This window comes from Colletotrichum spaethianum (genome assembly GCF_022836535.1).
Source record: "Colletotrichum spaethianum MAFF 239500 DNA, contig07, whole genome shotgun sequence".
Lineage (NCBI taxonomy): Eukaryota > Fungi > Ascomycota > Sordariomycetes > Glomerellales > Glomerellaceae > Colletotrichum > Colletotrichum spaethianum.
Window position 1 is genome coordinate 1,150,075 of NW_026054777.1, and position 11,815 is coordinate 1,161,889.

Genomic DNA, 11,815 nt, shown 5'->3' on the forward strand with positions numbered 1-11,815 from the left:
TGAGAATCATCTGGCCGACCTACAAATAGGCCCCGAGCAGCCAGACATCGGCCTATCTCAGCCGGGGAATCGCCCGTCGGACGACGCAACCCGCACCGCGGCGCGCATTATCACGACTATCTGCAATGATTGCGCGGGGCCTCAAGCTGTGTGTCTCCAACCCCGGAGCCCCGCCATAGCTCCGTTATCACCAGCACCTCGTTGCAGATTGCAGCGCGTTATCGAATGACACGCATTCCCGGGTTCTGTCCAGCCTCCCTTACTCGTGCAGGAACGATCGCAAGCTGTTGGAGGCGCCGGCCAGGGGAAGAGGGGAGGGCTGCGCGTCGGCTCAAACGAACCGTTGGAGCATCTGGAGGTTTGCCCCTCCCAGGGATGTTGATAAGCCGCGGGGTCGATGGTGTCGTTGGAGGTGGGGTTAACAGCGGCCATGGATAACGTCGCGCGATGGGGAGCCAATGATAACGAAAGCCAAGTCTCGGCGCGCGATGCGGGTTGATGTAATGTTACGCCCAGGGCTGGATTGGGAGACGAGGAACGATTGAGTTGCGGGACGAGAGGGAGCTGTGCAAGTTCCGTCATCCGCGATAAACCCTTTTGTTTACCTTGAAAACAAATGATTGTCAGAATGTAGACTAAATGAACCTCCAACGTAGGGCCAGTGATTTTTGTTTAGTGAAACAAGCTTCTTTGCTCATTGTCTGAATCTGTAAACTTGTCTAAATGCGACCGATGCTGTAACCCGCTGATGCTCCGTCCCAATGCTCATTGTCGTGCTTGCTCGATTGAAGAGACAATGTCTCTAACTTTTCTTGTCGCCCTTCTCATTTTCGGTCCTTGGAGGCTCCGCCTGTGATTCGTTCGGAACCTCCGCCGCCTCCTCGGCCTGCGCCGGCTTCTTCGCCTTTAGACTGGTGTTGCCCACCCCGAGCGTCAACACCAAGCTGAGGCCAGAGCAGACAACGTAGTAGATGAAAATGTAATGCAAGCCCTTCATGTATGCCTTGAGAATAACCGTCTGCTCCTCCTCAGTGAAGCCTTTCTCGCCCAGTGTGTACGTGGAAGACGTGAGTTCCGCGATCAAGCTGTCCGAGATGAAGTCTTTGCCGTGGAGGTCCCGTTTCAGGGTATTCGAGAGGATGACGCCGGAAATGACGAGCCCGAACGCACCTCCTATGGTACGGATGAAGTTCCGCAGCCCGGTGGTCACGGCGCGGTCCTCGCTTCGAGAATTGGCATACATGCCTACCAACGTCGGCTGCAGGGTGAGACCGATGCCCGCGCCGACAATGATGAGAATCCCAATGAGCTCGCCGAGTCCGGTGTCGCGGTCGAACAAAATTGTGAGCCCGTTGCCCAGAGTCCACAGGAAAAAACCTACGAAAATGCAGGGCATATACAGCCCGAGTCGAAGCATGTACTGACCAGAGAGAATGGACAGCGCCGACGTCGTGATGATGACAGGTAGAATCATCGCACCGGCGGCGAGAGGCGAGAACTTGAGGATCGACTGGAAGTATATCGGCAGGTAAAAGAGATTGCCAAAGTATGCCTGGCCCATCAGGAACGTTTGGCCAAAGAGGTAGCTGCAATGCGGTGCTTGGTACAAGCGTAGAGGCATGATGGGAAGCTTTGGAACCTTCCATTCGTACAAGACAAAGAGCACAGCCAGAACGGCACCAACAGTTACGGCTGCGATCACGAAAGGCGAAAACCATGGGTAGGACACACCGCCGCCGGAGAGCGGGACCAAGACCAGCAGAGTCGAGGCCATGTTCAGTGCGATGCCGCCGTAGTCAATCTTCTTGACCTTCTCCGCGTAGTTGCCAGACTGGTGTTTGAGCGGCAGGCAAAAGAGGATGGTGACGGCTGCCGGGGCGCTGATGATTGGGACCATCCAGAAAACCCATCTCCAGGTTGACTCTTGCACGACTGCGCCTCCGACGAAGGGGCCGACTCCGTTTGCGAGAGCGAGAACAGCACCAAGCACACCTGAGTACATGTAAGCACTACGCATCTTACGGCAGGCAAGACTCTGGCTCACCTTGGTATTTTCCTCGATTCTCCAACGTCGTGATATCACTAACGATGATCATGACAATGCTGTTGATGCCACCGCCTCCAATACCCGCAATGGCCCGAAACGCAAAAAGCTGCTCCTTCGTCTTTGAGAATCCGCAGAGAATGTCGCCGACAGCCATCAACAACAGACAAATCATGAGCAGGTTCTTGCGGCCAAAAATGTCGGAGAGTCGTCCGTTGATGAGCTGGAAAGCGGTTGACGCGATGAGAAACGACGTCCCGATCCATGATGTCGCCGTGCCGGTGTCGAGGTCACCCGCTATCGCCGGCACTGCTGTCGAAACGCTGGTTTGATCGATGAAGGACACAAAGAGGCAAACAGACAATGCAGAGAAGGCTAGCAGCATGCGCTTTCGCGACATGGTATTCCTCTGTCCGCCAACACTCTCCACATCGCTGTCGTCTTTTGGTTGCGGTCGTTCGGCCGGGGATGCCAACGTGGTCGCCTCATTGTCGCTCGATGTTGATTCTGTGCAAAGCACCTGTTGCGCTGGTTGCGCGGTGGTGTTGTCGCCGGTGATTGGCGCATCTTCCTTCATCTTGACAGCATGCTCCTCGAGTCACTTGGGTACGGGAGAGCATCGTCAGTGAAGCAGCCCCAAGAAAAGTCGACAAGTCGAGGCCCCATCTAGAACCATCATGCAGGGCTTCGGTGCCGAACCGCCGGCTATGATTTCCCGGGGTATCTTGGGTACTGCCCAACAGTTTGCACCCGCAACTGCTTACAGCAATCCATTGCGTCAACGCCTGTTGGGCCATTCGCCGGGAATAACTGAAAGGCTTCCGACGCGGGCGATCCACACTGGCTATATCGGCATTGGGGTAGGAAGAAGATTGGTGGTCGCCGTCGCCGATCCCATGTCCGACTTTCTTTGTCGGCAAGTTTTGTGCCGACGCGCATCCACATTATTCATGCTGTTTGGTTTCTGGAAATGTGTCGAGTCAAGGGGCGCCCGGGGTCGCGCCGGGTATTAGTGGGGTGCCACGAGGGTCATCTCAGTGTAGTTTTCTCTTGTCTTGACAGTGGCCTCTACTAGATTGTATTAAAGGGACGGGAGTTGTAGACAACATTCGAGATTTCCGTGGAGAACCGTCATCGGCGGCGTCGCGGGAAACATCGGCATGTGTGGCCACAAGAAAGGCCGGTATCATGCGCGCTAGTGATGCTGCACCGATGGCGGAATAACGCCGCGTGATGATTTAGACCCTACTGCTGCATCTACTTTATCTCGACCTGTCGTGGCTTTCCCTCGTGAACCAAGTGCTGCAAATCTTCAATTGGCCGCCATCATGTCGAAGCTTTTCTCGCCCTTGACTGTCGGGTCGCTTCAGCTCTCCAACCGGCTGGCGTTGGCCCCGTTGACGCGGTACCGCGCCGATGATGAATGGACGCCGACTCCCATGATGGAGGGTGAGCCTAAATCATTAAATGCAACCTCTGCGGTTTATGACCTGACGGTTGATGACAGAGTACTATGCGCAGAGAGGCTGCGTACCGGGCACCCTGCTCATATCCGAAGGAACCCTGATCTCGTACCGCACTGCAGGCCGCAAAAACGTGCCCGGCATCTGGGATGAAGCCCATATCGCTGGCTGGAAGAAAGTGACGGATGCGGTTCACGAGAAAGGCTCCTTCATCTACTGCCAACTGTGGCATCTTGGCCGTGGTGGCAAGGCCGACATTCTCGAGTCGCTTGGCTTGAGACTCGAGTCCTCGAGCGCGGTGCCCATCGCAGACGACACACCCACGCCGGTAGAGTTACGCGAGGCCGACATTTTGGACATCATCCAAGACTACGCAGCAGCTGCACGCAACGCCATCGAGGCCGGCTTTGACGGCGTGGAGATCCACGGTGCCAACGGTTATCTCCCGGATCAGTTCCTCCAGGATACCTGCAACAAGCGTACCGATGCTTGGGGCGGTAGCATTGAGAAGCGAGCGCGGTTCCACCTCGAGGTGACCAAGGCCGTCATCAACGCTGTCGGGGCTCACAGAACGGCTGTCCGTCTAAGTCCATACAGTGACTTCCAAGGAATGCTCATGGATGACCCGGATCCCACCTTTAGATATTTGACCGAGCAATTGAAGCCGCTAGGCCTGGCCTACCTCCACCTCATTGAGGCCCGCATCAGTGGCAACGACGACACGGACTGCGGCGGCCAGCGGACAGTGAGCTGGCTGGTCGAGCTGTGGAACAACACAAGCCCGGTCTTGCTCGCGGGCGGCTTGACGGCCGAGTCGGCAAGGAAAGCCGTCGAGGATACGTACAAAAAGTACGACGTGGCTACCGTTTTCGGCCGGTACTTCATCTCGAATCCAGATCTCGTCTTCCGAATTAAGGAGGGCATCGAGTTGGAAAAGTATGAGCGAACGTACTTCTACACGCCAAAGCTGCCAACTGGGTATATCGACTACCCGTTCTCGCCCCAGTTTCAGTCGGTGCCGGTCATTTCGTAGCATTCCCTTGAGAAAGGCAAAATCAGGACTTTTGGGGTGAATAGTAGAAACAGGGTATCTTCGCCTAGATAATAAAATGTCATAAAACAGATACACGTCATTGGATTCTGTTATTCAAACGCGGTCGTGGACATTGCCTTGTTGCCGTCCATTGTACAATATGCCCTCCCCTTCTGATACTGCTTCTGGATATAGGGCGTTTCAGGAGAATCTTCATGGCGAGTAGGCCGCTTACGCGTGTGCAAAAGGGATGCAATGACCCAGTATCCATCGCTCACTCTTCACTGACAGTGCCTAGGTGTTGCTGGGAGCCGAGCTTGCGTGATGGTCGCTGGAGAAGACTTCTGCTAGAGCGGTGCTTCAAGCCATCGCCGCCGCCAAGCCCCGCACCCTCACTCCTTGTAGGCCGCAGTTCGAAAGAGCTGGCGACTCTCCTGATTTTATCTTTGAGCATCCGCAACGAGCCTCGTTTGGAGAGGACCCCAGCTCGCACAGGAGTATCTGATGGAGTCGCCGCGACATGGACTGATTTGCTACGGACGTGACTGGGCTGTCGATGCGTGGAGCCCATCTCTGAATCAATTGGTTTTGAAGAAATGGCAGCTACAGACGCGACTCGACGGACTGGCTTTCGGGAGTAGAAGATGCTGAGGCTTGATCGGGGCCGTGGAGGCTGCGATTTTGGTGATGGACATGTCGGTCTCGAGCTCACAGTTGGACCCGGTGTTGGAACTGATTGCCGCTGCGCAGCCCGCATTAGGAGGTCTGGCTGACTTAATGCATGCTGGCCGGAGTATCTCTGAGACGGCACATAAGGTTTCGCGGATGTGTTCCTGGCTATGGGACCGCCAAGCGTAGCCCTGCGACCTACAGGTGTTGACGTCGCACGTTGCTGTGGCCCTGGTATCGTTGCGCTGGCGGATTGCGTACAATTGTATGTCCGTTGCCGTTCAGGACCCGTGGGACGCCTGAACTCGGGTTGTGATGGTGACAGTGGTTCTTCGCCGATCTCGACCGCAGCGGGTATGTCTTCCACCTCGAACCGCCTCCCCGGGCGCCGCTTTGCACGCAGTTTCTTGAGATACTCTTCGGAGCTGACATCCCGGAACGACATTTCGGCCGCGGCTCGTTCGGCTCGACGCTTCGCTTGTCGGTTGAGGTGCGCGACCTCTTCTGGTGATAGAGCCATTTCTGTCACTGGATAACAAGGTCTCGAGATGATGGCTCGAAGCCGGATCGACGGACGGAACGTGCTGATTGTTTCGCGAGGTCTTACTGCAGATAGTCCTGAGGGCAAAAACTTCGGTTGGGTTGAAAGGCTTTGCGCCTCGACTCGTTCGAATTCGTCACGAACACCCAGGGAAGCTCACGAAGTGTTACAGTTCTCCTGCGCGACCTTCTATATCATGGCCGTCAACTCGTGGCTGGGCGACTCTTCTGCCCCGCTAGTGGAATCTTTTGAGCGCGACGCAATGTCTCGGTTCGAGGTATGCAAGTTGGAGGGGTGGCCGGCAGTTCACCCCGCCTAGATACACAGGAATGCGGACTGTCGTAACCGTCGACCGTTTCCGTCGCTGTGCCGGAGGAAAATGGTTGGTGAATCGTCGTCGAGGAATTCAGAGTCTGTAGGAGAAGGCTGGGGTGCAGAGTCGTGATGCTGGGGTAGCCCCGAGCAAGCCGCACCAATCGAAATGGTGTAGCCAGCAGCTCAAAAATGCACAAATCGGTTTGCCATGTCGATGCAGCCGTTTTCGCGAACGGGAGGGTTCGTGCGGATATTGAGTTGCTTCCAAACGGGGTTCTCGCCTGCTGGGAGCTGTGTCCGAGGCAACGTAGAAGAAAACAGCTTGTCGAGGATGGATGCTCCTGTTCAATGAAGAGGGAGCTTGGGGCAGAATGGCGATGGCGGGTAGTGGGGCTTCCACCGCTTGGCTGCATATTTCGCATACTCGGGTAAAAAGCATGGTGCACTCGATAGAACGATTGGGTCAGGACATAAACGTTATCATGTCTTTTTGCATTTCATTGGCATGCCTTTCTATCCGTACCGAGTCCGAGGTCATTATGCATAATTGTACATTGTCATCAAGTCATTCGCCGGCAACTTTTGGTCCTCCGCGTCGAAAACATTCATCCTCTTACAACTTGGCCGCGTCCTTGGGGTTCTTGATCTCGACAATCAGCTTGCCCGTGTTGATGCCCTTGTACAGGTCAACGAGGGCCTGCTCCGCCGCCTTGAGGCCGCCCTTGATGATCGTCTCCTTGCGCTTGATCTTGCCCTCCTCGAGCCATTGCGCAAGCTCCTTGCGGGCCTGGGCGTACTCGGTGGCGTAATCGAAGACGATGAAGCCCTGCATCTTGATGCGCATCGTAATGATGTTGGCGTAATTCTATAGAGTGTTAGTCTCTGGCTACCGGGAGCTTGATGACGGGGGGGGGACACGGCCTACCTTGGGGCCTTGCGGAGTGGCAGAGTTGTACTGGCTGATGCCACCGCACATGACGAAGCGGGAGAACTCCTTGGCGCGGGCGAGGGCCATGTCCAAGATCTCACCACCGACGTTGTCAAAGTAGACGTTGATGAAGTCGGGCGTAGCCTCCTTGAACTTCTGCTTGAACTCAGGGTCCTTGTAGTTGAGGGCGACGTCGAAGCCGAGCTCCTCCGTCAACCAGCGGCACTTGTCGTCGGAACCAGCGAGGCCGACGACGCGGGCGCCCTTGAGCTTGGCGATCTGGCCGGCGACGCTGCCGGTGGCACCGGCGGCGCCAGAAACCACGACGGTTTCGCCGGGCTTGGGGTCGCCGACGCGGAGCATGCCGAAGTAGGCCGTCAGGGCGGTCATGCCGATGCCGGAGAGGTAGTCGACCGGCTGGGACACGGCGGGGAAGGAGGAGACGGGCTCGACGCGGCTGTCGTGAACGACGCTGTACTCGGACCAGCCGCCAAAGGTAGGGAGGACATCGCCCTCCTTGGCCTTGGGGGACTTGGAGGCAATGACACGGCCGACGGTGGCGCCGCGCATGACTTCGCCGATCTGGACGGGGGGGATGTAGGAGCGGCGGTCTTGGGGTACGTTAGCAACCGTCGAGGAGCATCCGGAGTGCAAGAGGCGTAGACGTACCGTTCAACCAGCCACGCATGGCGGGGTCCAGAGAAAGGTACCAGTTCTCGACGAGGATCTCGCCATCCTTGAGGTCCTCGGCCTTGGGAATAGGCTTCTGCTCCGTCTTGAAGGTCTGGCCAGGGATGATCTCAGCCGTGGGACGCTCAGCGAGCACGACGGAGAGGTTCTGCTGCGACATTTCGGCTGGTATGTGAGGGGTATTAAGAAAATATGTAGGAGTCACAGAGAGGGGTTTTGAGAGATGTACAGAACAACACGGGATTCGAGACAGCTCTTGAAAAATAAAGCCTCCCAACTTCAGCTTTGGAAGGGGAGCCGAGGGGTATTAGTAGTCGGTCAAACTCTGGAACCAGAGGCACATTCAGGACTCTACGCCAACGCCGTTTCTCTCGTCGTACGGACGGACTAGTTTACCCCTCCGAGCCTCATCACCGTGAGCCGTCGTGCACCACAATTTTTCACTCCTCAACCCTTTTTTTACCTTTGGCTCATGTCATGACTTCATGCCCCGCGCCGGAGCAGGATGACCAAGAGGGACATTGGCCCGCACGAGCTCCGAGACTCGACGAACGATCGAGGAATGTTCTCCGGCGCACGGGGCACAGACTAGTAGGGATGACGCCTGGAGGTGTCTTTGCCGTGTCAAGACACACAGACAATGTGGAAGAAGGTTTTCCATCATAGTACATACCTGCCTAGTAGCTTTCTCTGGTGGGATGCAGGAGCGGCCACAATTCGTAGCGGCCGATTTCCCCGGAGAGACCGCCCGAGTAGGTAGCATGGAGTCGGACATATTTCACTAGGGTGACCTGTACGCAAGGAGGGGCTGGGGCTCGGGCTGGGATGCCTGCACACGCAACAGTCGTACTCGTACATAGTACACGCCCTGGGTCGCACCGAGGTCCAGGAACTGACTGGCTGACGGGTTGGCTGATAGCAAAAACACAGTACCTAAGTATGAACTACCTAGACTAGGAACAGTAGGTATGTAGGTATGTAAGTGCGTCCATGCCAGGAGCGGGTTGCTGCGTCTCGTCTCGCTCCCGTGGTGGGGGTGATTAATCATTCATGACGCCATGCCGAGGTATGAGGGACGCGGAGTCGACGCGACACCGATGTTTGCTTTCTCAGCCTGGGTGGGCTTTCTGTCAGTCTGCGACGCTTCGCTGCTGTCAACCTCAACTCTCTCCAGAACCCAGCGCCGGCATTGGCAGCTCCCAAGGGACCCTGATCGTCTGGAAGCGAAGCGAAGCGACAGGCGGGAACGATGGACGGACGCCGGGGACGGAGACAGCTGCTAGGGGTCTTGACCGTTGAGCTTTCGCCGTTCCACGTTCCATTCGGAAGGGGAAAAAAAGGAGGGTCGCAGTGGGCTCGAGGCGAGTTAGCGGCGGGTCATGGATGTGCAATGCCGCTCCCAGGTCAGGATTAGAAACGCCTTCGTGAAACTCGAGGCTCCAGAGATAGTCGGGCTTAGCAATCCGCGGGTGCGTAAGACCCGGGCCTGGCCTGGCTGCTGCGACTAATCATCGCCTATCGAGGGGCTTGCAGCATGCGTGTGCGACCCGAGGCACCACACATACCGTACCATACCTAGTGCTATGTAGGTATGTAGTGTACTATATACGTACCAGAGTAGAATAAAAATGGAGCTTTGATGTTCCCCCGATTGGACGCCATCCGCCGCCGCCGCCGCTCCCCTCTCCATGCCGTGCCGAGGCAAGTCGCCAGCCACGTCGCTTAGGGGGCTTGGGGGGTAGATTCGGCGAGTTTGACGTTCCGATTTTAATTTTTGCGTTTTTTTCTTTTTCGGGAGCCTTCACCGACGGCCAAAGCTCCCAATCCGGTCCCGTCCGGACCTGCAGTTCGGCCGGCCGGCTTCCCTTCGCTCTTTTCCATGCATTTCCAGATCGGTCAAATATGCAGTTGGGTCAGCATGACATTGCTAAACTAGGTAAGCTCCAGGCTAAACGAGTACATACCGCATCACTCCAGCCCGAGCTACAGCTGGCTCACCGAGAGCCTACCTCCGGCTCACCGACAACTAACCGAGGACGGCTGCATCTGCATCGTGTCCCTATCATAGCACAAAGGCAGCAGACCCGCCGTGGTATTCTCCTTGAAGCACAAGAAAGAAAACTCCATCAAATGAAAGCCACGGTGAAAACAACAAGGCCCATGTACCAGTTTTGGGGTGAAACTGGTACTACCGCCCTCCCATCGACTCTTTCACCAAAGCGGTCCGTCGAAAAAGCAACCAGCTTATTCAAACTGTGCTGGTCACCAAGAACTTCTCCATGAATTGCTACTAAAACGTTTGGAGGTTTACTGTTGCCTCTCTTTCCCCAACTGTGAAATCAGTCATAACCTGGTTGTCTATGTATATTTCACCTCTTATATCGGCAACCCCTCTATATGGATGACTAGCTCGTAAAGCATTGCAAGGACGTTGACCAGAAGGTAGAACACAGCGAATTGTATGAACAAAGATAACCGTTTCCGTCGGAACCGGTAAGCCGTACTCGACGTTAGGGAGTCTTTTTGATCTGAAAGAAAGACTGGAGAGGATTGTTCCACGAGATGATCAATTATCAAAGTAGGAGCCCAAAACTGCTGATCTTCATCTATGAGTGATAAACAGGAACTGAAAATCATTTGTATGGAATCGTCTGTACATCTATCCAATGATGCTGGTATTATACTCTTTCGCATTGCTTCCTCCCATATAGACTTGAAACCTCCTCATGCATGACTCTTCCACCCTCGTTCCGTCAACCCTTCTGTAATGGTTTATTGAGCTTTACCCTTCCCAAGGGTAGCCTTGATCTCAGCCACAACCGCGGCGGTCACCTCTTTCGTCGTCGCCTTGCCGCCGAGGTCGGCCGTGACGATGCCCTTGCCTGTGACGTTCTCGACGCACTCCATGAGCTGCGTAGCGGCCTCCTTCTCGCCGAGCCACTCGAGCATCTCGGCGGCGGTCCAGAAGGTCGCGACGGGGTTGGCGACACCCTTGCCGGTGATGTCGAAGGCGGAGCCGTGGATGGGCTCGAACATGGACGGGTTCGTGCGGGTAGGGTCCAGGTTGCTAGTTGGGGCGATGCCAATGGACCCGGCAAGAGCGGCAGCCAGGTCGGACAGAATGTCGGCGTGCTGGGCTACTTTTCAGCGGTTGCGTCAGGGCATTCCGGAGAAGACTGCACTTACCAGGTTAGTGGCGACGATGGTGTCCAAGCTCTTGGGGTTGAGGACCATCCTCGTGGTCATGGCGTCAACCAGCATCTTGTCGAGGGAGACGTCAGGGAAGTCCTTGGCAACCTCGTAGACGACCTCGTCCCAGAGAACCATGCCGTTGCGCTGAGCATTGCTCTTGGTGACAAATGTGAGGAGCTTGCGGGGACGGCTGCGGGCAGTCTCAAAAGCGAAGCGGATCAGGCGCTCAACGCCGTGGCGAGTGAAAATGGAAACCTCGGTGGCAGTCTCCCAAGGGAATCCGCGGTGAGAACGGCCACCCTGGCCGGCATACTCGCCTTCGCTGTTCTCACGGATGATGACCCAATCCAAATCGCCCTCGGCACAGTTGCGGAGGGGAGACTGGGTGCCACGGAGGACGCGGGTGGGGCGAACGTTGGCGTACTGCTGGAAGGGCTGGCAGATTGCCAATCGCAGACCCCAGAGGGAGATGTGGTCGGGAACGTCTGTGTTTTGTTAGTATCACACATTGGGTTAAAGTGATTGTAGAGTGACATACCTGGAGCACCGACGGCGCCAAAGAGGATGGCGTCGTGCTTCTTGAGCTGCTCAAGACCGCCGTCCGGGATGTACTTGCCCGTCTTCTTGTATGTCTCAGAGCTCCAGTCATAGTCGGTGAAATTGAGGTCAAATGTACCAAGGGTGTCGGAGAGAGCCTTGAGGACCTCAACACCAGCCTCGACGACCTCCGGGCCGATGCCATCAGCCCCCATGGAGGCGATGCTGTAGGAATTTTGAGCGGGTAGTGCGCTGGGCGACATTTTGTTGGGTACTGGGGTGGTTCGAGGTTGAGTGGATGTCTCAAGGTGACTTGCGAGGAGATGATGGGTTGAAGCGGGGAGGAGTGTCTTTCTTCTCAAAGGCTAAGATGGAGATTACAGGGTATATGAAATCGCAGTGA

At 56.0% G+C, this 11,815-nt stretch overlaps 5 protein-coding genes across 5 annotated transcripts; 1 reads left to right on the forward strand and 4 right to left on the reverse strand.

Annotated features, from left to right (window-relative positions):
* Positions 1–802: 802 nt before the first annotated feature.
* ColSpa_03747 (efflux pump dotC) lies at positions 803–2,621 on the reverse strand (the record flags this gene model as incomplete). Its single annotated transcript, XM_049269959.1, has 2 exons — positions 803–1,992; positions 2,045–2,621. 2 exons carry the CDS (start codon positions 2,619–2,621, stop codon positions 803–805), a joined length of 1,767 nt encoding a protein of 588 aa, XP_049125916.1.
* Positions 2,622–3,372: 751 nt separating this feature from the next.
* Positions 3,373–4,540, forward strand: ColSpa_03748 (chanoclavine-I aldehyde reductase fgaOx3; the record flags this gene model as incomplete). The annotated part of the gene is made up of 2 exons (XM_049269960.1): positions 3,373–3,493; positions 3,552–4,540. The coding sequence occupies 2 exons, from the start codon at positions 3,373–3,375 to the stop codon at positions 4,538–4,540; spliced, it is 1,110 nt and encodes a 369-aa protein (XP_049125917.1).
* An 867-nt stretch (positions 4,541–5,407) lies between these two features.
* ColSpa_03749 (uncharacterized protein) lies at positions 5,408–5,729 on the reverse strand (the record flags this gene model as incomplete). Its single annotated transcript, XM_049269961.1, is given in 2 exon segments — positions 5,408–5,454; positions 5,471–5,729. 2 exon segments carry the CDS (start codon positions 5,727–5,729, stop codon positions 5,408–5,410), a joined length of 306 nt encoding a protein of 101 aa, XP_049125918.1.
* A 949-nt stretch (positions 5,730–6,678) lies between these two features.
* On the reverse strand, positions 6,679–7,843 carry ColSpa_03750 (putative NADPH-dependent quinone reductase tdiC; the record flags this gene model as incomplete). Its single annotated transcript, XM_049269962.1, has 3 exons — positions 6,679–6,930; positions 6,991–7,604; positions 7,663–7,843. The coding sequence occupies 3 exons, from the start codon at positions 7,841–7,843 to the stop codon at positions 6,679–6,681; spliced, it is 1,047 nt and encodes a 348-aa protein (XP_049125919.1).
* A 2,612-nt stretch (positions 7,844–10,455) lies between these two features.
* On the reverse strand, positions 10,456–11,675 carry ColSpa_03751 (putative thiamine biosynthetic bifunctional enzyme; the record flags this gene model as incomplete). The annotated part of the gene is made up of 3 exons (XM_049269963.1): positions 10,456–10,815; positions 10,870–11,360; positions 11,414–11,675. The coding sequence occupies 3 exons, from the start codon at positions 11,673–11,675 to the stop codon at positions 10,456–10,458; spliced, it is 1,113 nt and encodes a 370-aa protein (XP_049125920.1).
* Positions 11,676–11,815: the final 140 nt, after the last annotated feature.